Genomic DNA, 23,878 nt, shown 5'->3' on the forward strand with positions numbered 1-23,878 from the left:
GTCTGCACGCACGATAAAGAGGGAGAGATAAAGAAAGAGAGAGAGGCCGCCCTCGTTTATAAGTGACACGGGGTGTCACTCGAGGGATCGACGACGACGAGCGCGATCGGCAGGGTGGGGAGCTTTAGGCCGTTGGATCGACGCGCCTAGAGGGGGCAGGTTTTTATATACATAAAGGCGAATTGCCTGCATGGAGGCGCGTTAGGCGGGATGGTTGAGGTCTGCGAGTGGGTGGGAAGGGGTCTCGAGCTCGAGGCGGGAGTGGGATAGGCGGCGCGCTTTTTTTTTCTCAGCCAGCTGTGATCCAACGGTGGGATGCACTCGGGCCATTGATCCCTCGAGTGCACCCCGTGTGCTTTATCGACGAGGAGAGGCCGCAGAGGGCGGCCGGCCGTACTAGTTAATGATATAAGGGACCCGGCTCTAACTCCACTGCGTGTCCTATCGACGGACAATGACTATAGATGACTAGAATATGTGCGCAGCAGCTTCGGAACACTTTTTGAGCATGTGCAGGCGAGGTTATGCTCCGCAGCAGCGTCACTTTGACGCGCAGGTGGACCGCCATTCTTCCTGTTAATCTAGCACGTCTTCATCGTAGAAGAATGTCTGCTTCCGCTACCGCAGTCTCTCACGTTATCTTCGACCTCGACGACACCCTCATTGACACTGGTAGAGAGAGAGAGAGAGAGAGAGAGAGAGAGAGAGAGAGAGAGAGAGCATTATACATCCACCAGAAGCGCAGTAGATAAACTTGATCCATGGGTGCTCTTTAATTTAAACTTCACTGTTTTGGAATGACCTGTGTGTTTGAACGCACGAAGAGGTGCACAACATAAGAATCAAACCTGAGAGTGTGGGTTGATACTGCACTGGTGAGCTGTTATTGCATCAAGGCTATACGCTAGGAAATTAGTACGTTTGTTAGGCAACTGGAATTTTTGCAGTGATATAAACATTACTGTCAAACTTCTGGAGGTCATGTCTTGGGTTTCCCATCGAGATCTAGTGAGTGAGGGCTACTTTGTAAGCCTTGTGAGGCTCTACTAGTGTCTAGAAGTCATGGGAGTTCTTTAGTTTCTGTGTGGTTTTCCCACCATTGGGCCTTGTTAGTGGCCACACTATTTTTCTGCACGTGACTCTTCATTTTGTAAGCCTTGTGAGGTTCTACTAGTGTCTAGAAGTCATGGGAGTTCTATAGTTTCTGTGTGGTTTTCCCACCACTGGGCCTTGTTAGTGGCCACACTATTTTTTTGCACGTGACTCTTCATTTTTTCACATTTATGGGGTGTGTGTGGGGTATCTGGAGTGTAGTCCGCCAAATTTGGACCACCCTTGTGTAGGGGAGGTGGGTGCCCCCACTTAGGTAGATGGGTTGTGCAGAGTGTGCTCGCAGGGCTTGTTCACATTCTCTCTCTCTCTCTCTCTCTCTCTCTCTCTCTCGCCCCCCAACACCACGGTTGTCTCAAATTAATGACATGTCAAGCCACTGAAGCATGGAGCCAACCTGCAGTAGAAGAAGCAGAAGCAGTAAAAGATGTTTTACCAACTTTTAAACTCTTGCCGAGTTGCCTATTTTTAAAGAAGAGTTATCACCAAGTTTTAACCAATGGAATAGATCCCAGCCGAGGGGCTTGAAACCGAGAAGAAGAGAGGCAGAAGGATTTCTCGACCAACCCATAGATTAGTGGCCGAGGGTCCTAAAAACCCTAAAAGTCAAAGAAAACTTGTTTGAAGCGCCCGAAAATGGTCGAAACAAAGTCAGACATGTTTGTGAGCTCAAAATATGATGACGTGGTGCCTGTACGAACATCCCGAAATTCGTGGCGATGTTAAAGGAAATCTCAAAATTTTAGGAAAGTGTTCTTTTGGGGTTAATTTTTCATATTTGATGCTTTTAGGCGTTGGGACTTTATGTATGAGCCTTGGGGGCCCTCTTTGGCACTCTTCAATGCGTCGATTGCAGAGGAGGTGCTCCCCGGTTGTTGTACTTTGCGAATCATCAATATTAAAGAAATACCAAAAGAGACGCCAGTCTTTATTATTGAGAATCAACAATGATAAAGAAATACCAAAAGCTAGTCTTTGAGGCCAACGCGTCTTGGCTCGGAACTCTACCGTGCCGTGTCGTCTTCTCTCTCTCTTTTCCAGTTGTTTTGAAGTATTAAAAGTGTTGTCAAGTGTGTAGATTGCTGCTGTGTCTGTCTTTCCATCCGATCGCTCGCCGAAAGAGATTACAGTGGTATCAAAGCTTTAGAGGTGTGTGCTTTTCTGAAAGCATACTGGTCCTACCAAAGAGCAGACAGAGCAAGGTGGCGCTTCCAAAGTTTACTGGAAATTTTCTTAAAGAATCTTCATGGCCTAACCCCGGACTAATTAGTCACTCTCACCCTTACTCCACGCATCGGACGTGGTCCCGTCTACATCACTCTGTCTTTCAGGGCATAAGCCATAAAGATCACTGGCAAGAGAAGGATTAAAGGTTTTTTGAGCCGCTGTTTTTCTCAGAGGTAGTGCCATGCAATGGTGGATGTCTATAGCTACCTCAAGGACTTGGCAAGGTTTCAAGAATATTTTTACCCGAAGTTATATGCCTTCAGACATCTTCCTTCGGAGTGCAGCTTCTGGTAGAGTGGGGTATCCTAAAATGCTTGCTACGGAAACCCTAGCAGATTACATCTTGCGATCTTTGGACTTCTCTCAACAGGTGTCTCCTCTCGAGCTGATAACCTTGGAGACTTAGTGTGATTGCTATATCTTGGGGCTACCATCATTGCCACAGGAACACTGTCTGTCGATGCCTGTTTCGACTATTCAAGAGCTTATGGACCATGTTGCGGTCGACTATGACTTTATGGAAGGATCCTAACCCTATTTTTTGGTGCGTGTTTTAATCGACTTTTCGAGCTCGACCGATGTTGAAATTGCTTTTTAAGTTTGAATCTGTTTGGAATTTTGTTTGGTGATCTTGTTTGGAAATTGTTTGAAATGGATGGTATCCGTTTTGAACCTATATTGGTGCCGATTTGAATTGTTTGACTCTGGTTTTAATTTTCTTTTCAATGATTGGTGATTTACTCTAGGTGGATTAGTTAGAAATGCTGTTTTGGTATTGTCTGAACCTCGGAACGACGAAGACGTATCTGGGGAGGTTTTGTTGTACGATAGAAAACCTCCGAATGACACAGATGGGATGTTTGGGGAGCGTTTGGTTGTATGCTTGAACCTCCAAACGATGTAGGCTGTGGTTTTGGGCATAGTCACAAGGGACGCATTCCGGGACGGGGGAACGGGGGACGGGGGACGGGGCTGAAATGGATTTTTAGTGTAAAAAAGAGAGCGGGACGGCAAGTGGGGACGGAAAAGTGGGGACGGGAAGCCCGAAAAAGGGCGTCCCCTGTTACTATGGTTTTGGGGCGTTTGGCTGTAAAAGGCCTCTATATCTCCTGGCCCGAACTTTGTTAGGTTATGTGGGAGGAGTGATGAGGGAGTCGTTGAACATCTCATGGCCCGGACATGGATGGTTATTTGCAAGGGGAGTGTTCATTGACGACTTTATGTTTCTATATCTTGTAACATGCATATGTGAGCATTTGTGTTGTATTGTAATGTGCCATCCACTGAATATTTATTGTTGGATGAGATTTTTTTGGGAAGCCAACGACCTAGTTGTCAAAGTCGACGATGCGGAAGCATAGAGACCAAGGGGAGTGAGCACGAGAGAGTCTCCTGAACCAATCAACCTTGGCAATGAATAACTGAATGTGTATACAATGAAGGCAAAGGGTTGCTTATATAGGAACCTCAGTAAATTGTCCTACCTAGACTTTGATAAATAAGTAAATAAATATCTAAAAGCCAAACTAAATAATGGGATCACATCGGGCAATTCACTTGAGATGCCAAAACTCTTAACACCCTCTGTGCAGCTCATAGTGGACATCAATAGTGAGACGAAGTCGATGAAGAAGCTACCATCGACACCCGAGAAGTAGCCACCAATTGGATACACCTTGGTGTTGCTCCCCTCAACTTTGTACCTGATGTAACAAACTTGGACACTCCAAGTCAAGATTCTACCGCGACACAGCAGAGATTCACTTCAAAACATTTCACAAAAAGACGACACGTCCTAGCGTAGTTCTGTGGTAAGAGGTATTGGTCCCAAAGACTAGCACCCTTTCGGTATTTCTTTTATATTAATCTGTGTGCAAAGTACAAGAGCCCGCGGGTGCTCACTCTCTGTCTTTGCGTCCAGATGCCCAGAGAAGTGAGCCCCTGGTGCTTACTTATTCTTACAAGGGATGCCCAAAAGCAGAGCCCCAAAATCTTTAAATCAAAAGCTTCTCGAATTCAAAAGCATTATTCCCAAAAGCTGCCAAATTCAGCTAGCGTAATTTGCAGAGATCCGTACGTACTGCCACGTCAGCAACCCAACGCGTTTTGTGAAAATCTGCCACGTCAGCAATTAGCACAGGTTGCGCACGTCCGTACAGTTTGCCACGTCAGTCTGTTTGCGCATTTTACGGAGCTTGCCAGCAGTATGTGTTCGAGAGCCTGCCACGTCACCAGTTTGTGACATACCCCCGCCTTGAAAGAATTGTAATCGCCCTCGATTACGCTTGCAAAACAGATAGAGGCCATGAACTGTCTTAGTAGACATTGACTGTTAGTACCGACGCACTAGCCATGACACATCTAGCACTTGTGCAAGACAAGACGAAAGTCACATCACGAACATCACAGGACATCACAGGACATCACATGACAAATCACATACAAATTCATACCAAATCTCAGACCATGATCAATCGGCAACGTATTTAGTAATTGCATCTAGATCTAGTCAGGACGTCACGGATGCCCGATTAACTAATCCTTATTGCAATCATGTCTATAGAGATTTATGAGACCGAAATGTTGCAGTCATTTCGTCTTTCAATTCCTGCACTCAAACAGGTCAAGTACAAATCAATCAATTTCATTTTCGGGAATTCGAGTTATAAAGTCATACAACAGAATAGTACTTAGCCCTTTAGTATCCCTGAAACCCAAAGGGGACATCAGTGACTCTATTCAAACTCGGGGTAATCCGTTGACAAAGGAGCGGAGTCTTGTGCAAACCCACTGTACTAGATTCATCTCGCTGAAGTCGGGGTTCTATCGGAGTAGACTATGCGAAACGGAATGTTTCAAGATAAAGTTCCAAAATCTGAGTATTTGCTAGGTCCTCCTCCTCCATCCACTTCGCATCCAATACAGGATAGTTCTTGAACTTAACCAAGAACCGCCTAATCACTTTACCTTTTATCTTTCTGTCTATGTGTGCCAATATCTGTTCTGGAACGAGTATCTCCTCGCTTTCCTCCACTTCGGGTTTCTCATCAAGCTCCCCGTCATCGGGCACATCGTCTTTAAAAGGCTTCAATAGACTCACATGAAATGCATTGTGAGTCTTCCAAGTATCGCGTAGCTTCAGTGTAAAGGAGACATCATTTATTGGGCGGCTTCAAAAATTTTATCTTTCGTGCTAAGGGAGGGTGGAACCTTTGGAGCATGTTCAATGATCTCGAATGGCGCCGTCCCCGTCGAAGAGTGGATCGTGTTATTGTAGGCAAATTCCACCAAGGGCAATTTTTTTTTCCATTGAGTCTTCTGATCAGAAATGTAAGACTTCAATAAATTTAGTACAACTGAATTTGCATCTCAGATTGCCCATCTGTCTGCGGGTAAAAAGATGATGAGAACTGCAACCGTGTGCCAATGTTCTCCCAAACCCTCCAAAACAAACTTGTGAATCAGGGGTCTTTATCAGAAACTATTGTCTCAGGCATGCCATGTAGTCTGAAAATATGTGCAATGAATAGTCTCGCTAAATGATTCGGCTTGACTGTTTTCTTCACTGGAATGAAGTGAGCTTGCTTGCTGAATCTGTTGATGACAGTTCAATTGCCATCATGCCCACTCTGTGTCTTCGGGAGATCAAAAATGAAATCCATAGCAATACTTTCCTAGGGGCGGGTGGGAAAGGGTAAAGGCTGTAACAATCCCTGTGCCTTATGCCTGTTGAACTTGACCTTCTGGCATACTAAACATCTGCGTACAAAGTCGTCCACAAAGAGACCTTCTTAAATGAAGAGGTTGGTAGAAAAGAGTCCCAAAATCTCTCGCAACAAGCATCCAAAGAATCTCCCTTGGTCATCCAATGATGGTGTCAAGCGGTTCGTATATCTCGTTCGTACTTCCGAGTCAGGCCGTAAGAAATAAAGAGCCTTTTGAATTACAACCACTTGATTGGAGCTTCCTTCCTTAAAAGAAGAGTGGACCACCATGTTCAAGCATTGCCTTTAAGAAAAGATGCAACCCTCCTTATCTTGGAGTGCTCTGAGTAGTGCTCTCCAGACAAAGCTATGTCAAACTGCTGAATGAAGGCCAAAGCGCTCGGAGCATCTCGGAACCCAGAAAAGGATTCAAATTTAATCGACTGTCCACCTTCTTTGAATTTTTTTTCTTTCTTGCAGATGCAAAAGAAGATTGACAACCCAAATAACCAGGGTAGTCAGTCCCCTTCTTGCGCTTTTTGGATTGATTTGCATGCGAAAGCCGACTGATCTCTGTCTTAACCATCTCCTGTAATTCTTGTTCTATAAACATCCACGAAGAAGGAGGTTTCTTGATTGCCGGTTTGATTGGTGGTTCTGTGGCTCTCTGCCACTAGGTGTGCACTTTTGCGATGGATTGCTGAGACAAAAGTTTTGCAAACTTAGGATCGTCGCAAATTTAATCATCTGCTTCGTGCACTCGTCAACCTGTTGTCGACGTTCCATCCCTTGAAGTTCGTACTGAGTAAGCCAAGGTGGCGCGTACTCTTCCTCTGTTAATTCGGTTGAATCTTCTTCGTGGTCTCCTCCTGCATCAGCAAATGCAGACAAAGTGGACTGAATCTTCTTGGAATCCATAAGTGTCACTGTAAGGTGCAGCGGAAGTGAATGTTGAACTTTGCTCAAGATGAGTGCTCCGAACTGTGCTCAAGGTCCCTTTTACTTATGGAAGGGAGAGCCTTCCGATCCTTTAGTGCGAGAGTGCAATGGACACAAACAAAGTGGTGAACATTGTGAATGAAGGTGCTGAGATTGAGAGATAGAGAGAGAAGAATACGACACCAGAATGTTGTCAAAACCCTCCTCCGAAGGCCCCACTCTCTATGGCGAGAGCGGTCTACTATTGATTGCACAAATCTCTACAATGCTTGGACTTGCCAATGATGTCGATGACGATGACGATGAGACGGGCTGAAATCTGAAAATACTAATGGCTGAAGTCTGCAAATCTTTATCTGCTGAATTCTGACTCTATGTCGGTGACAATGTCGATGGCGACGATGCAACGACGATGCGCTGAAAACGTAGATACTGAAATCTGTGTTTTCCGGGCTGAAACTGCAAACTACGCTGGATCTGACCATGCGGCGAGGATCTACTACGGGAAGGTGAGATCTGCGAGGTTCGGGGGTTCTACTGCGGAGTTTTGATGCTGAAAACTGAAAACGCTGATGCTATTGGTGATCTTGTTGCGATGAATCTACAAATCGCCGAGGCTGATCTGCAAACCAAAAACGCTAGGGCTGATCTGGGCTGTTCTGCTAACGCCGGTTGTCTTGTAAATGCAAAACTCTAGGCTCCTTGATCTGCTATCTTGCTATCGTCGGGGCTGATCTTCAATGCAAAAACGCCAGGCTAGCTGTGGTCATGCAAAAACGCTAGGCCTTGCAGATGGCTGAAAACGCTAGGTTTGTTACGGGGGAAGTCTTGCTGAGAAGGTGCCTGTTGAATGTTGTGTTCCTACTGTCTCTTCTGCCAAATTGTGCTAGCGCTAGGTTTTCTTATATAGTTTCTTGCTAAAATTACCCTACCTAGTTCCCAACAAAAGTCGCTTAAAAATAATAAGTGAAAATTGGTTGAAATAGGGAAAATAGGTCTATGCACTGTAAAAATGCTCCTGATGGGTTCTGATGAAAATCTGATGGTCATGCTGTGTGCAACTAGAGGATATGCATCTACTCTAAGTGTCTGGACATGCACAGTCTGCGAACAGACTCACAAAAGTGCCAGAACACTGCTTAATCTAACTGAACTCAACCCATGTCATGAAGTAGCTTGTCCACGTACACATAGGGTTAGATGTGGACGTGACATCCCCTCCTTTTCAAAGTGAGGTACTGATACTGAACTGTATGGCGTCGAGGGAGATCCCCAACAACGCCTGGAATCCTGGGAATGACTCTTCACCGGCCCACTCTGATGCGTGGGTCATGCGATACTTGAACTTCATAAAGGTGTGCAACGCTTGCTTCTTTGGGCCGTGCCGAAAGTGATACAAAGTCATCTGTGGCTCCTTCAATGCTTCAACTTCGTCTATAGTCATGCGTCTACCTTCTTCAAGAATCTTTGAGGCTGAAAATTCTTGAAACCACTTCCAACACAAAAACATGAACATACCCATTCCATGTAAAGTGACTGGAAAAAGATGATTCTTTCGAAAAACTGTGCATGCAATGGAGATGAACATAGAGACGGAGTGTCAAACCGTTCATAATACACACGCAAACAATGGGGTCAAATCTTGACTTTGTGATCTAAATTAATCAACTGTGGCAAAACACAATGAAAATGCCTATGCTTGATGTTCAATCCTTCTTGTGCTCTTTCGGAAACTGTGTCATGCCAAGGAAGAGACATGGAATGTGAATTCCTTGGGTGCAAACATTTCATCTTTTCATGAGTAATCCGCATACATCCGTGCTCATTCATGAGTGAATCGTGTTCATCGTGCAATATGTCATGCTTATGAAAAGGGATCACATAAGGACGGTGACTAAAATACCGGAAAGCATCACGAATGAAACACTCGAACAATGCGTGTTGACTAATCATTCGAACACATAATACTTCCTGTGGGGGTTCTATGGACCTAGGCTTGAGAGCCAAGGTTGGTTCTTCGTGATTGATTGAATCTTCTTGTGGGGGTTCTTAGGACCTCGACTTGAAAGCCGAGATCGGTTCTTTGTGATTGTTCGAATCTGCAATGAGGTTAGCTTCGCTAGAAAAAGCATCGACTAAACCATTATCCTTGTGAACAATCACATCTTTTTCTTGCAAATCATCATGCTTGTGAGTAATTACATCTTGATCATGCAAATCATCATGCTTATCATTATCATGCAAATCATGTGTGTCATGCTTGGGGGAAGAAGAGACTGAGAGTCTGCTTTTTCGGATTCTTTGCAATCTTCGCCTGCACATTAGAAATGAGAGATAAAGAATGAACAACTTGCTCTCCACGAATGCTAAGGGGATAGTCGCTTTTGGCATTGAAAATGAACGTATTTTTCGCCCAATCAATGAGAGGGTTATGCTCATGAAACCATCGAATGCCCAAAAGCATATCACATCCTGAAAGAGGAGAGACTACAAATTTTCTGCGGAAGGACACTTGTTGAACAATGAACAAAACATCAAGGCACTCTTGCGTGACGAGAGAGTCCATACCGGGAGAGAAGCTTGACACCTCGAAAGGAGATGTCTTGCGAACCTCCAAGCGGGCTCTTTCGACAAGAGAGTCACTAATCAAATCATGCATACTGGCTTGGGTCAAACAAAATAACAAAACGCTGACCCTTCACATGACCATAACACTTAATGAGAGACTCCTCAATGGGAGGATCATGAGTGTCTTGGGTCACACTCGTGATCTCATTTTTGCATTGACCGAGGAAGTGGGTTCTGTGGGTTCTTTAGTTTCATTAGATTCAAGCTTAGGACATGTTCTTTTTATGTGACCCTTGATGTGACAATGAAAACAACGACCTTCCTTAGAATAAATGCTTTGTTCTTCCGACGTGATGTATCCTCCTAAAATCCCTTGTTTTGCCTTTTCATATGGAGTGAGCTTAGGTTTAGCAATTGTGTTAGCTTTACCCTTAGGTTCATTTGGAGAGGTTTTTTCTGAGAGACTATTGGAAGATTGGTTAGAAGAGTTACCGTTCTTACCATTCTTACCGTTCTGAGGGTTCTGAGAAGTCTCAGAGGTACTTGCGGAAGTCTTGTTTTCCTTAGGCTTTCCTTTGTTGTGCTTTATCTCCTGTGCGAGAGCAATCGCTACCGCCTTGTTGAGATCGATTGGGTCAAGGACTTCGACATCAAACTTGATATAGTCGTCCAACCCAAAAATGAAAGCCTCCTTTCTCTCATCATCCGATTTGCGTAATTGGGTGCCGAGCTGCAAAACACTATTAGAGAAAAACATAACTAACATACCATTTTGCTTGAGATTGGGCCAATCGTCTTTCAACCGTGCTAGGTACTGTGGGGGCATAAACCGCGCCTTGAGCTTGTCTTGGAAGTCGGCCCAATTGAAGGAAAGGGACGCGCCATCCTCTGTCACAAGACGGGCACCACGTGCCAATAGAAAAGAACAGACTGAACAGACTTTTAGTGCTTCATTAACAATTGAACTGAGAGAGAGAGACGACACGCGACATGGAGTGGTAGAATTCCACCCCAGAGAGTATTGGCCCCAAACCTTGGCGCCCCTTTCGGTATTTCTTTATATTGCATCAACACAGTACAAGCCGGTACTCCAGACTCTGCACCTTCTCAAGGAAGCATGCTAGAGAATGAGCCCTAACCTCATATTTGAAGTTCCTTGGCGTGAAAAGCAGTTATAGTGAAAAGCCTTCAAAACTCAAAAGCTTTTGGTGCAAAAAGCAATGCCAAAAGCTGTCAGCATAATTTATGGAAATCAGTACAGCCTGCCACGTCATCAGCCAACGCATAACGCGGAATTTTGTACAGCATGCCGCTTCATCATGCCAGCGCAATTTTCGAAAATCTTGCCACGTCGTCAGTTTGCGCAATTTCTTGTGTGTGTGTGTGTGTGTGTGTGTGTGGGTCCTGCTTTATTTTTTTCCTTTTATGTCACTTGGGGTCCCATCGGACGGGGTCCCCATAAGTTGGTAGGACTTCTTCTTCTGTTACTTGTTCTTATTAGGGTTTAGGCCCCTCGGCCGAAATCTGTAAGTTGGCTCCATTCTTTAAGCTTTGACACGTCAGCAGTTTGTGACATCTCCCCTTCTTGAAAGAGAGTAATCGTCCGCGATTACAGCATATCTGCAAAACAACTCAAGTTAGCTCAAAAATTTCTGAGGGTCATTCCGAGGGACAATCAGTTTGCTCTTTTTGTTAAGGAGTTAGCTTCTCTTTTTGGCTCTTTTGATCAAGGAGTTAGCTTCTCCTTTCGTCCGGATCAGAACTCTTGATATTCCGGCGTAGAAAATTAGCCATCACACCTAGACCATACTGATCTTCCGCGGGTGTCTTGATGCACTAAAATTACATACCCAGGCAATCTCACCCAATTAGGAATATTCAGTGCTTGGCACATCACAATGCAACAAGACACAACAAACAGCGTCGCTGAGCACTCCCCCGAGACAAACTGTCTGCGGTATGAAGCTACTCAACGACTACCTCGTCACTCCCCCACAAATAAAAAGTATCTAACTAGAAAACAACTAGAGAGGTCATTCAGGGTTTTTGTTCGGACAACCGAACTTTGAGGACAACGGGCTTGCCCTTCTGCATCATGGTGATGGTTCGGTTTCGGACCTCGAGAGTTGCATCATTCTTGTCGTGCCAGGGCATGCCCAAGAGAACGTCGCAATTGCCCAACTTCATAATGTGGAAATCGGCTTTTCCATGGATAATCTTGTATAGTCACTGGAAGTGCACCAATGAGCAGTACCACTTTCTGAGTTTGCCCCGTGGCTAGCTCAACTTCAATTTCTCCACCCTTTGCATCATAATCAAAGTGCATCTGCTTCAAGAATTCTGGATGAATGAAGTTCTCCATAGCTCCGGGGTCAAAGAAAATAAGGGCTTTCAAGCTGTTGACTTTTCCATAAGCTCTGCATAATTCATTAAAACTCTCGAGGTGTATACCATAAATATCGGGTACTAGTCCAATAGCAGGTCTAGCCTTCTTGGCTGGAGGTGGCCGCGGGGATCTGTCTGTGGTGGGAGCAGAAGGTTGCACTGAGGACGTCGAGGCTCGCTCAGGACATGTATTGAACGTATGCCTTGTTTGGAAACATTCGAAGCATCGGCCTTCTTGTAACAAGGTGTCTCGTTGATGTTGTGTCAGACGAGGCCGTTGAGGTTGGTTTTCACGGGATTCCCGAGAATTTGTTCGTTGTTGCCGGGAGTTTTGGTTAGTGGCCGAAGGTTCTTCTATATGGTAAACTTCAACTTTCCTTTCATGAGCTTGTAGCCGACCGCGGCATGGTCCATAAGCTCTTGCATGGTAGAGACTTGCTTGGAGAGACAATATTCCTGCTGTCACCAGGAGGTGTATTTTTCCTGTTGCCTTCCGTAAATAAGTATTAGATATATTTATTTTATTTTTACTTGTTTGTCCCAAAACCCTTGAAAAGGTGCAAGTGGACATTGCATGGCCAGTGTGAAACGGCTGCAGCCAAATGGGTTTCTCACATCGGGGATCTAGGTCGGTCAGACAGGGACTACCCGGGCCAGTTAGCACTGAATTCTGATGAGTATGGAAGCTCGTGTGCGCCAAACTGGAATTTGGGCCACTCGTCAAGTCACTGCAACTTTATAAGTTGAAAGGGGCCAGTAAATTAACCCACATTGTAGATGTTGGTCAAATGGTAGTCTTCAATGATGGTCAGGAGACCGATAGGGACGCCATGGAAGCATCTCCTAAAATTTAGGGAATTGCTATTTTTGACCGGAAAATGTGTTCGTGTCATTAGCTCTGGAATGACAAGGGGAACATTTTATTGCTCTGCTGCCAAGTCAACTGACGTACCAGTTGAGATATTTTTAGCAGGGAAAGCCCAAACTCGGAAACTGGGCGACGTGTCAGCCTGTGAGCGATTCTGCCACTCTGGGAGGCAAAAACGAGCTGCATATCAACAAAGGGGGTGCCATTTTCAGCCTCAGGTGGATTGCAGTAGGTACAGAAGCTATGGAATGCTTACCTTGCCCTCTATGCACAGTATGGTGACGGGAGTGATGCCCCGCACGCCACATACTGCTCTCTTTCTCCCCTACGTACAGTATGTTATGCCCCACTAGTGGGCTTCTCATTTGACCTATGTACAGTTCTGGGGGTTTATGCGCGTTTGCCAAGGCAAGAGCCTTCTGAACAGGAACCGGATTAGCTAATTGCTAATCCCCCACAGGTACGCACAGTTCCATCACGAAAGATTGCGAGTTTGGAGAGTTTTCTCGCGTGAAAACTCGTCCAATTCACATTGGAACTGTCCCATTGCGTGCGGGAGCCCTTAGGACACGCGTAGGCGTGTTCGCTCCGCTAAAAACGATCCGAAACAGGGAATTACAGCCTGCTGTGTTTTTCTGCAGGTTTAGGGTTTCGCACCTAAACTGCAAGGGAACATCGGGGGAGCCTCGTGAGAGCCTTGGGATGCGTGCACAGGCTTTTGGGCTCCCGGCAGTGAAAAACAGAGAATTACAGCCCGCTGAATTTCTGTGACAGCTCACCAGAAAGCTTCCAGATATCGAGGGAATCCGTCCTAGACAGGTGTTTTTGACCTACAAGGGTTTTTGTGCCATCATGTTGTCGAAATCCGGTCGAAAACCTGCGTTTTTAGCCCTCGCCAGGTTTGGACAGCTTTGTGAAAGCTTGTGCTAAGTGGTCGGATTGTCTACCTTAATTTGAATAAAGAAATACCGAAAGGGGCGCCAGTCTTTGGGGCCTACAGGGTGTCGGTCTCATGTGCGCAGTGACATTCTAGTCGCTGGACGCAACTGTGTTCTCTTCCCTTCTCAGTGCTCTGTGTAAAGTTATCAGGTAATTGAAATAGTACCGCCCTCTACGTTGTACGGGCCGGTTATATGGTTCCATCGCCGGGATAGTCACTTTTTCTTCAAAAAGTGCAGCGTGGATTGTTGTGGGTGAAAGCAACACAGAGCTTGTCGATATGGCAGAGAAGAGAGACCAAGTACCTGAAGAGGGATCTTCCTCACATGGCACAGAGAAAATTCCTTCAACTCTTCAAGAAGAGGACAGGTTGTTTAGAACTCAACTGCGTTGTTGCATGGACATGTTTCAGCAGTTGGCTAACAACCCAAGGATGCAGGAATTCTTACAGGCTCCGACAGAGGGTTTTCAGTCTCCTACACAGGGCATGACTGAGCCGTTGCAGGAAAAGGAGATTTCCAATGCGCAGAGGACTCATGATGCTCGAGGGAAAGCCCATGTGGTTGAGCAACTAGCGGTGTCCAATGATCCAAAGCAACTTGCTTTAGCTGGACAGGAACCGTTTGTGAATGGTCAACGGAGCAATGAACAGGCTATGCGTCAGACCCTTCCATTACCTAATACTTATCCTTGTTATTTTGGAGGTGGTTCAGTGTTTCAAGCTATGGCTGGACCTTCCACAGGTTATATGACCTTCCACAGGTTATATGCCAGGGAATGTGTTCGAGACAATGCAAACAGGCATGGGTAACCCTATGTACGCGAACATGGGTGTCCAACCAGGTTTTCAGGGTGCCTATGGCCAATTTCGAGTGCCTGGAACACAATTTGGTATGGCTGTTTTTTCGCAGCCATACGTACAAAATGCAGATATGACAGGGGAAACAGTTGATGCAAGTGCTGGAATGAACACTCATGGAGCACCACTGTTACAGGCACCTGTTTATGATAATGTGGCTCCTTTGAGTCAGCCTAAGGATTACAAGGAAGGTGGGGTGGGAGTGAAGTTTGAAACTTTCAGAGGAACTGAGGACCAATTAAAGGCTTTGACCTTCATACAGTAGTTCGATGCAGCTTATGCTGGAGGCAACTTCACGGAATCTTCAAAGATACGCAAGGCTGCCACTTTCTTGAAAGGGAATGCGCTTCAATGGTGGACCGCATTGTTGAACCAAGGTCAAGCCCCAACAACGTGGGTCCAATTCAAACAACTTTTTGCGCTTGCATGGTTGACAAACACTTTTGAAGTGGATGTAATGACGGAATGGCACGAGTTGAATGCTAAACAGTGTGCGGATCTGGAAGAGTACAATAAACGGTTTTGGGCCGCACTGTTGCTAGTTACCTCTTACAGGTTTGTGCCTTTGTCAGAACAAATTGAGAAGTACTGTTGCGGATTGCCCAAGAAAATCAGGGACTACTGCACAAAGACTACTGTCATGAATATGTTTCAATTGATAGAGAATGCAAGAGTGGCCAACAATCTGTCGAAGGGAGATTCCGATGGATTTAATAGCCACAAGAAAGGGGCCCAGGGCAAACAGTTTTCAGCCAAGGGCAATGCTGCAGCAAAGCCTTCTGAGTCTCCTGCAAAGAAGCCCTCCACTGAAGAAGCTGATACGTGAAGCAGTCTAAATCTTCTTCGGAACGAGGACAAGGACAAAAAAGGCATTTTTCTGGCAAAACTTTTCAAGAAAGGAAAGCTCTTAGGGAGGCCAAGAAATGCTACATTTGTGAACAGGAAGGACATTTTGCAAATTAGTGCCCACAGAAGAAGTCAAAGGATAAGGATGACAAGTAAGACCATAAAGGGAAGAAGCCAAAGCCGAGTGCAGGACTTGTTCCAGATTTGGTTGGAGATCAGCCAAACACAGATGCCACGGAGCTGTGCAGAGCTTGGGGCAAAGTTAGAGACCAGACAGTGCTGGTTTTCTTTGATCCAGGAGCCCGTGCAAATTTCATATCACCAGAATTGGCATCAAAGTTGGGCATTCGTGCAGAGGAGATGGGTATGACAGGCGAAGCAGGTTTGGCATGCCCAGGACATTCAGAGCCTGTTACTCCCATTTTGGGAAAGCTTCGTCTGCACATTTAGAGCTATGTGGATGCGGAAGAATTTCATATTATGCCGCTTGAGGGCTGTGATGTGTTATTGGGTATCCCATGGTGTTACAAGTTGCATGCTATGGTGGATACTTACAACAAAAAGATTACCCTTGTACATAGAGGAAAGACTCATGTCCTTGATGTAAAGCTTAAAGGCGAGTCTGTTCCAGTTGTTTCTGCTTCTGCTATTTCATCTGTAATAAAGAATCATCTTTCTGCGTACTTGATCTTTGCCAAAGAAGTACCTCAAGTTGTATCTAATTTGTCTACCTTAGATAAAGACAGGTCAACTTTTTTGAGTGGTTTCAGTGATTGTTTTTCGGACTCTTTGCCAGGGGAGTTACCTCCTGAGAGACCTGAGGATCATACTATAGATCTTGTGCCAGGTTCTAGTCCACCGAATAGACCACCATACAGGGTTAGTGCAGCCCAGCAGAAAGAGATTATGGGTCAGGTCAACAAGCTTTTAGAGAAGGGGCTGATTCAGCCCAGTTCATCCCCTTTTTGTTCGCCTGTACTCTTAGTGTAGAAGAAGGATGGTTCATGGCGCATGTGCATTGATTATCGTGCCTTGAATAAGAATACCATCTAGAACAGGTTCCCCATACCGAGGATAGATGACATTCTTGATCGGCTTGAGGGAGCGTCATTGTTTACAAGAATAGACCTAAAGAGCGGGTATCATCAGATACGCATTAGACCAGAAGATGTCCATAAGACTGCGTTCAGGACAACATTTGGTCTCTATGAGTTTCTTGTCATGCCATTTGGTCTCACAAATGCTCCTGCCACATTTAATAGAATGATGGACAGAATTTTTAGACCACATAGAAACTTCGTGGGTACCTTCTTTGATGACATGATTGTCTACTCAAAGTCTGAAGAGGAGCATAGGGATCACTTGACCGCAGTTTTCAATGAGCTACGCAAGAATAGGCTACTCATTAATGCGAAGAAAAGTGAGTTCTTTTTGCAAGAGATTCACTTCCTTGGGCACATTGTTTCAAAGGATGGGGTACGCATGGATCCCGCTAAAGTGGAAGCAATTAGGTCATGGCCAGACTTGAAGTCCGTACATGACATTCGAAGCTTTCTAGGCTTATGTTCCTATTACAGGAGGTTCATCCGAAATTTTGCTGAGATTGCTTCTCCACTCCATGCACTGCAAGGAAAAGGAGTTACTTTCAAGTGGACAGCCAAGGAAATTTTAGCGCTCAAACACTTGAAAGAGAAGCTGACTTCAAATCTGGTAATTATTTTGCCAGATCTTTCTAAACCTTTTGTGGTTCAATGTGATGCGTGTGGCCATAGTCTTGGTGCAGTTCTAATGCAGAATGGCCGAGTAGTCGCATATGAGAGCAGAATTCTTTTGAAGACTGAAAGGAACTTGCAAGTCTATGAGAAAGAATTGCTGGCAGTAATTCATGCTCTCACTAGTTGGAAACACTATCTGCTAGGGGCTGATTTTGTTGTCCAAATGGATCATCAAACCTTGCGATATTTTCTTACACAGACGAAGTTGTCTGAGAAGCACATGCGATGGGCAAACATCTTGTCAATGTTCCATTTTCAGATTGTGCATGTGCAAGGGAAAAAGAACGTGGTGGTTGATGCGTTGTCACGAAAGCCCCTAATTTCAGCAGTGTCAATTCCGTACCATTGTGAACTAGACGAAATGAAGACACAATATGCTGAAGATTCAAATTTTGCAAGGATCTATGACCAGCTTGTTGATGGGCAACATCATGAGCACTATATGCTTAAGAATGACTTTCTCATGATGCATGGAAAGTTATGCGTTACTAAACAGTTACGGCCAAAGATTTTGATGGAAAGTCATGCTCCACCTTATGCTGGGCATCGTGGAATTGATGCGACAGTGAACGGGGTTGAGGCATTCTTCTATTGGCCAGCTTTGCGTCAAGATGTTGACACATTTGTAAGATCATGCTTAGTATGCCAAAAAGTCAAATTTGACAGACAAAAGCAACCGGGATTGTTGCAGCCATTGCCGATCCCTGATAGGCCATGGGAAAGTATAGCAATGGACTTTATCTTTGATCTTCCAAGGATGCAAACAGGAAATGATGGGATTTGGACTATCATTTGTAGGTTTAGTAAGCAGGCCCATTTCATTCCTGTTAGGAAGAAGATAAAGCGAGAACACATGGTCAAGATATTCATGAGCAATATCTTTAAATATCATGGGATGCCTCAGTCAATTGTCAGTGACAGGGATCCACGTATGACGAGTCTTTTCTGGAAGGCATTGTTTGAGAACATGGGCACTGTCACGAGGACGTGGCAGTTATTAACCATGTCATAGAGATGTGGCAACTGCTAACCTTTAGTTGTTGGTTTCTTTCCAATGGGGTTTATTTTAATTGTTTAAGACCCTCTTTTTGAAGTAGCAAACGGTCGGACATTGTATGGCCAATGTGAACGGTAGATTCACCCGCAGACGGGAAGTGGTCGGCACTGGAATTCGTATGGTAAGAGGATGTCTAGGCTCAAAGCAAGATCATATAGGTCCCCCCGTCGCACTTAGCAAGTTGGTGGATACTAGGAAGTGAACTCAATTAAGGCGTAAAGTCAAGGTGGGACTACCAACAAAAAGTATCCGACAGTTGGGCCACATTGCATTTTTGGATGCGGTCCCAATGAGGATAGATGGTCAGAAGACCAGTGGGAGCCCAACGGAAGCATCTCCTAAAATTTAGGGAACTGCTATTTTGGGCCGGGAAATGTGTTCGTGTCATTACCTCCGGTATGACTAGGGGAACATTTTACAACTCTGCCGCGAAGTCAACTGGGCAACCGGTCAGGATATTTTTAAGCGGCGAGCCCGAAACGGGCAAATGCTTGTAAATGCGCCAAGTGTCGAATTTTCATGCACTTTCCTCTTGCAGAAGAAGTGGCGCTGAATTTTATGCTGGGAGAGGCCTCATTTCAGCTTTTGTCACATGTTAAGAGCTATGGAGTGCTTCCTTTCCCTCTCATGTACAGTGTGGTGCTAGGAGTGATGCCCTGCACACTACACACTGCTCTCTCTCTCCCCTACGTGCAGTTATGTGATGCCCCACAAGAGGGCTACTCATTTGACTGATGTACAGTTGTGTGGGTTCATGCTTTTGTGTTGAGGCAAGAGCCTCCTTGAGCAGGAATAGGGGTAGCTAACTGCTGTTCCAAAGCAGGCACTGGTGAGGGTCATAACCTCACCGTACAGGTGCAAAATCAGCGCTGTGTATGCGCTGTAAATTCACTGTTTTTCAGCCGTACGGACGCCAGGATCATTGGGAATTGTGCCCCACTGGCAAAGGACAGTTAGGGGATTGTTTGGCGCTGAAAACAGGGCAAAAACCAGTACATACAGCGTGCTGAATTTACTGTTTTTGGACAGGAATCAGAGGGTATACGCCAGCGCAAGCGAGTTCCAGCAGGGGAATTGGTTTCGCGCAAGTTTTGGGGCTGTTATGTTGCCGAAATTTGGCCAAATCAAATGGTATCTAGGTGGATACACGTGAAGGATTCCTAGGACCTTACCTTGTAATTTACCCTCCTAAAGAATAAAGAAATACCGAAAGGGGCGCCAATTTTGGGGCCTACAGGTTGTCGGCGTCTGCTCGGAGCATTCTAGCTTCCGAGCCGTGTGTGTATTCAAGTGTTAACTCCCGTCGCAAGTTCTCTTTGCAAAGTGCTCTGTGTGTGTGTATAAAGTAAAGAATTTCGGGTGAAAGCCAACGCCTACCTCCCTACGGGCCGGTTTCATGGTTCCATTGCCGGGACATCAATCACTTTTTCCTCAAAGAGTGAGCCTGGATTGTTCAGGGTAAAGACACACAGTGCAAGAACGCGGGGATTACACTATGGCCGACAAGGGGAAGGGAATTATGGAAGAGGGTTCCTCTCCAAAGGACAGGCAGGAGATTCCTATGGTTTTTGAGATTGGCGAGAGCTCACGGCCACGTCAGTCTGTACCACCTGTCAACGTGAATGTCCCTCGAGTAGTACAAGGCTTTATGACAGGGCAACTTGAGGATGATGCGTTTAAGACTCAGTTAGTTGCTGCGATGAATGTCTTTTCGCAGCTGGTGCAGAATCCGAGGTTTATGGAATTCTTGCAAGTGCCACAAGTGCAACAGCAAAATAGGCAACCTACGCCGCGTACGGAGCTTGTTGAAGCTCAAGCCCAGGTACTTCATGAGGCGCAGGAGGAAAGGGAACACTCGCATGTTGCGGAGTCGGGGGCTCCAAAGCAGGTTCCTCCCGTGCTTGAACAGGTGGCTAGAACGCCTATTCCACAGGTTATGCCAGTTCAGCCCGCCACCTTTCAGAGCCAGCATGCTGTCTTGAATGGACAGGGAGCTGGATACCAGGCTATGCACTCAGTTTTTCCACCACCCACGGTACATCCTGGGTATTTCGGGGGTGGATCAGTGTTCCAAAGTATGGCTGGTTATGCGTCTGGAAGTCAGCCGTACATGCCAGGAACAGTGTTCGGGGGTATGCAAGGCATCATGCCAAACCCCATGTATGGTACTATCGGCATGCAGCAAGGTTTCCACGGCAACCAGGGCCAGTTTGGGGTGCCACAGGGTCATTTTGGCATGGCTGGTTTTTCTGGACAGCAGCCAGATATCGCACTTTTGACGCAAAATGTGAATGGCCAAGGCGTGCCGATCATGCCTAGTACAGTGCCCATGTTGCAGACCATTCCGTATGACAACTTGGGGGCACTAGAGAAGCCGAAGGCTTACAAAGAAGGTGGTGCAGCGGTAAAGTTCAGTACCTTCAGTGGTTTCGAGGACAAGACAAAGGCACTCACTTTCCTCCAGCAGTTTGATACAGCTTATGCGGGAGGGAATTTTACAGAGGCCTCGAAGGTCAGGAAAGCTGCCACTTTCTTAAAGGACAATGCGCTTACATGGTGGACGACATTGTTAATGCAAGGACAGGCACCCGCCACTTGGGTTTACTTCAAGCAAATGTTTGCATCTGCTTGGCTATCAAATGAATTTGAAGCCGATGTCCTGACAGATTGGCACTAGCTTACGGCAGCTTCGTGCAAGAGCTTGCTGGAGTACAATAGGAGGTTTTGTAAAGCGTTACTCTGAGTGACCTCCTACAGATTTGTGCCACTGACAGAGCAGATAGAGAAGTATTGTTGTGGGCTGCCTAAAGGGCTTCGTGATTACTGTACAAAGAACAGAGTGGCTACCCTTACTCAGCTTATGGAAGTTGCGAACACTGGTCTTGCCCTGTTGAAAGAAGAGGACAGTGGATTTCCGAGCAGTGATAGAGGAGGGCAGCAAAAGAAAAATTCAGCGAAGAAGCCCTTTGTGAAAACGGCTCCTGATGCGTCACAGGGGTCAGAACAGGCCACCAAAGACAAGGATTCAGCTGGGACTTCTGGAGCGCAGGCAAAGAAACAAAAAGGAAGCCTTTTGTGCGCAAGTCGCTCGAGGAAAAGAAGGTCCTAATGGCTGAGAACAAATGCTTTATATGCGAGCAGCCTGGTCATATTTCTATCAATTGTCCACAAAGGAAAAGGCCAGCTGACTCAGAGGATAAAGAAGACCAGAAAGGCAAGAAGCCTAAACCCACGGCAGGTTTAGTGCCAGACATGGTGGGTGACAGGCCCAGCACAGATGCCAGTGAGTTATGCAGGGCATGGGGTAAAGTTAGGGATCAGACGACACTCATCTTCTTTGATCCAGGTGCCAAAGCCAACTTTATCTCACCAGAGTTAGCTATGAAGTTGGGCATCAGAGCTGAAGAGATGGGGTACACCGCAGAGGTAGGGTTGGCATGTCCTGGCCACTCAGAGTGTGTTACTCCCATCATTGGAAAACTGCGTGTGCATATTCAGTCGTATGTGGACACTGAAGAGTTTTACATCATGCCGCTGGAAGGTTGTGACGCCTTGTTGGGGATCCCGTGGATGTTCCGAGTGCATGGAGTCTTGGATGCCTACAACAAAAAGATCACTGTACAGCATAGGGGCAAAACTCACATCTTGGATGTAAAGCTTAAAGGAGAGTCAGTCCCTATTGTATCTGCTTCTGCTATCACTTCTGTAATAAAGAATCATCTTTCTGTGTACTTGATTTTTGCACGTGATGTCTCAGATAGTGATCAGTCAAATTTATCTGTGTTAGATAAAGAAAGGTCAGCATTTTTGCAAAAGTTTAGTGACTGTTTTTCTGATTCATTACCGTCGCAATTGCCGCCAGAGAAACCTGAGGACCATCGGATAGATTTGGTGCCAGGGTGTAGCCCACCAAATAGACCTCCCTACAGGGTTAGTGCGGCGCAGCAGAAAGAGATTATGGGCCAGGTTGAGGAGTTATTAGAGAAGGGGCTGATTCAGCCTAGTTCTTCACCCTTTTGCTCCCCAGTGCTCCTAGTGCAGAAGAAGGATGGCTCATGGCACATGTGTATTGATTACCGTGCGTTGAATAAGAATACCATCAAGAATAGGTTTCCCATTCCTCGCATTGATGATATTCTCGATCGTTTAGAAGGTGCTGTAATTTTCAGCAGGATAGACCTTAAGAGTGGGTACCATCAGATTCGTATAAGCCCAGAGGATGTGCACAAGACTGCGTTTAGAACGACATTTGGTCTTTATGAGTTTCTAGTGATGCCGTTTGGGCTAACAAATGCTCTTGCCACGTTCAACAGAATGATGGACCGGATTTTCCGCTCGCATCAACAGTTTGTTGGAACGTTCTTCGATGACATGATAGTGTATTCGAAGAATGAAGAGGAGCATAGGCGTCACTTGACCATTGTGTTCGAAGAGCTACGCAGTCACAGGTTACTTGTCAATCCTAAGAAAAGTGAATTCTTCCTCGAAGAGATCCACTTTCTGGGCCACATAGTCTCAAAGGATGGTGTTAGAATGGATCCCGCAAAGGTCGAAGCTATCAAGACATGGCCAGACTTGAAGACTGTGCACGATGTCAGAAGCTTCTTGGGATTGTGTTCCTACTATAGAAGGTTTATCAGAAATTTTGCAGAGATAGCATCGCCTCTTCACGCATTGCAAAAGAAAGAAGTCACTTTCAGATGGACCCAAAAAGAGATTTCAGCTTTTAGTCTCTTAAAGGAAAAGTTGACTTCAGATCCAGTTATTGTTTTGCCAGATCTCAGGAAGTCATTTGTGGTCCAGTGTGACGCGTGTGGCAGTAGCATCGGAGCAGTGCTAATGCAAGATGGACGGGTAGTAGCCTATGAAAGCCGAATTTTGCAAGGGCCAGAGAGGACTATGCAAGTCTATGAGAAAGAGCTCTTGGCCGTGATTCATGCGCTTTCTAGCTGGAAGCACTACCTCTTAGGTGCTGATTTTGTTGTCCAAACAGATCATCAGACCTTGCGATACTTCTTGACACAGTCAAAGTTATCCGAAAAGCATATGCGATGGGCAAACATCCTTTCCATGTTCCACTTCCAGATTATGCATGTGGAAGGCAAGAAGAATGTTGTGGCTGATGCGTTATCAAGAAAGCCACAAATTTCAGCTGTGTCAATTCCTTATCATCATGAGTTAGATGACATGAAGGAACAGTATACTGCTGATGAAGATTTTGCAAGGATCTTTGAACAGTTACAAGAGGGGCTGTGGGGGAGCAGGAGAGAGAGCCCACTTGCTGTTCTATGCAATGAGAGTGAAGGAGAAGAGGAGAGAGGCGCTGTAGAAGCACACGCAGAGAAGAACGTGAGAGAGAGAGAGAGAGAGCTTGTCAAAAAAATTGGGAGAAGTCACGCTATTTTCTTTTGGGCTTCACATTTGAGTATATGAGTAAGTGACTAGGGGGCCATTCACACTTGGGCCCCCTCACTTATAAGTCTTTTTAACTTATAAGTTAATAAGTACAAGGCACTTAGGCCTTTATTCCCTAACAACCTCCCACCTAAAGGCAATGTACCTTGGGAGATTAAAGAATCAACTAACTATGATACATCAGCT

At 45.6% G+C, this 23,878-nt stretch overlaps 1 protein-coding gene across 2 annotated transcripts in view; it reads left to right on the forward strand.

Moving 5' to 3' along the window:
* The first annotated feature begins 471 nt into the window (after positions 1-471).
* FMN/FHY (riboflavin kinase/FMN hydrolase) overlaps positions 472-23,878 on the forward strand; it is an 80,999-nt gene continuing 57,592 nt past the window's right edge. The window contains exon 1 of one of the 2 annotated variants that reach the window (XM_086490542.1): positions 472-672. In XM_086490542.1, coding sequence (XP_086346668.1) covers positions 525-672 — 148 coding nt within the window. In that variant the 5' untranslated portion in view covers positions 472-524. The remainder of the gene's footprint in view (positions 673-23,878) is intronic. The other variant, XM_086490556.1, reaches the window with a different exon arrangement.

The sequence above is a fragment of the Adiantum capillus-veneris genome, chromosome 2 (genome assembly GCF_014529385.1).
Source record: "Adiantum capillus-veneris isolate H3 chromosome 2, ASM1452938v2, whole genome shotgun sequence".
Taxonomy (NCBI): domain Eukaryota; kingdom Viridiplantae; phylum Streptophyta; class Polypodiopsida; order Polypodiales; family Pteridaceae; genus Adiantum; species Adiantum capillus-veneris.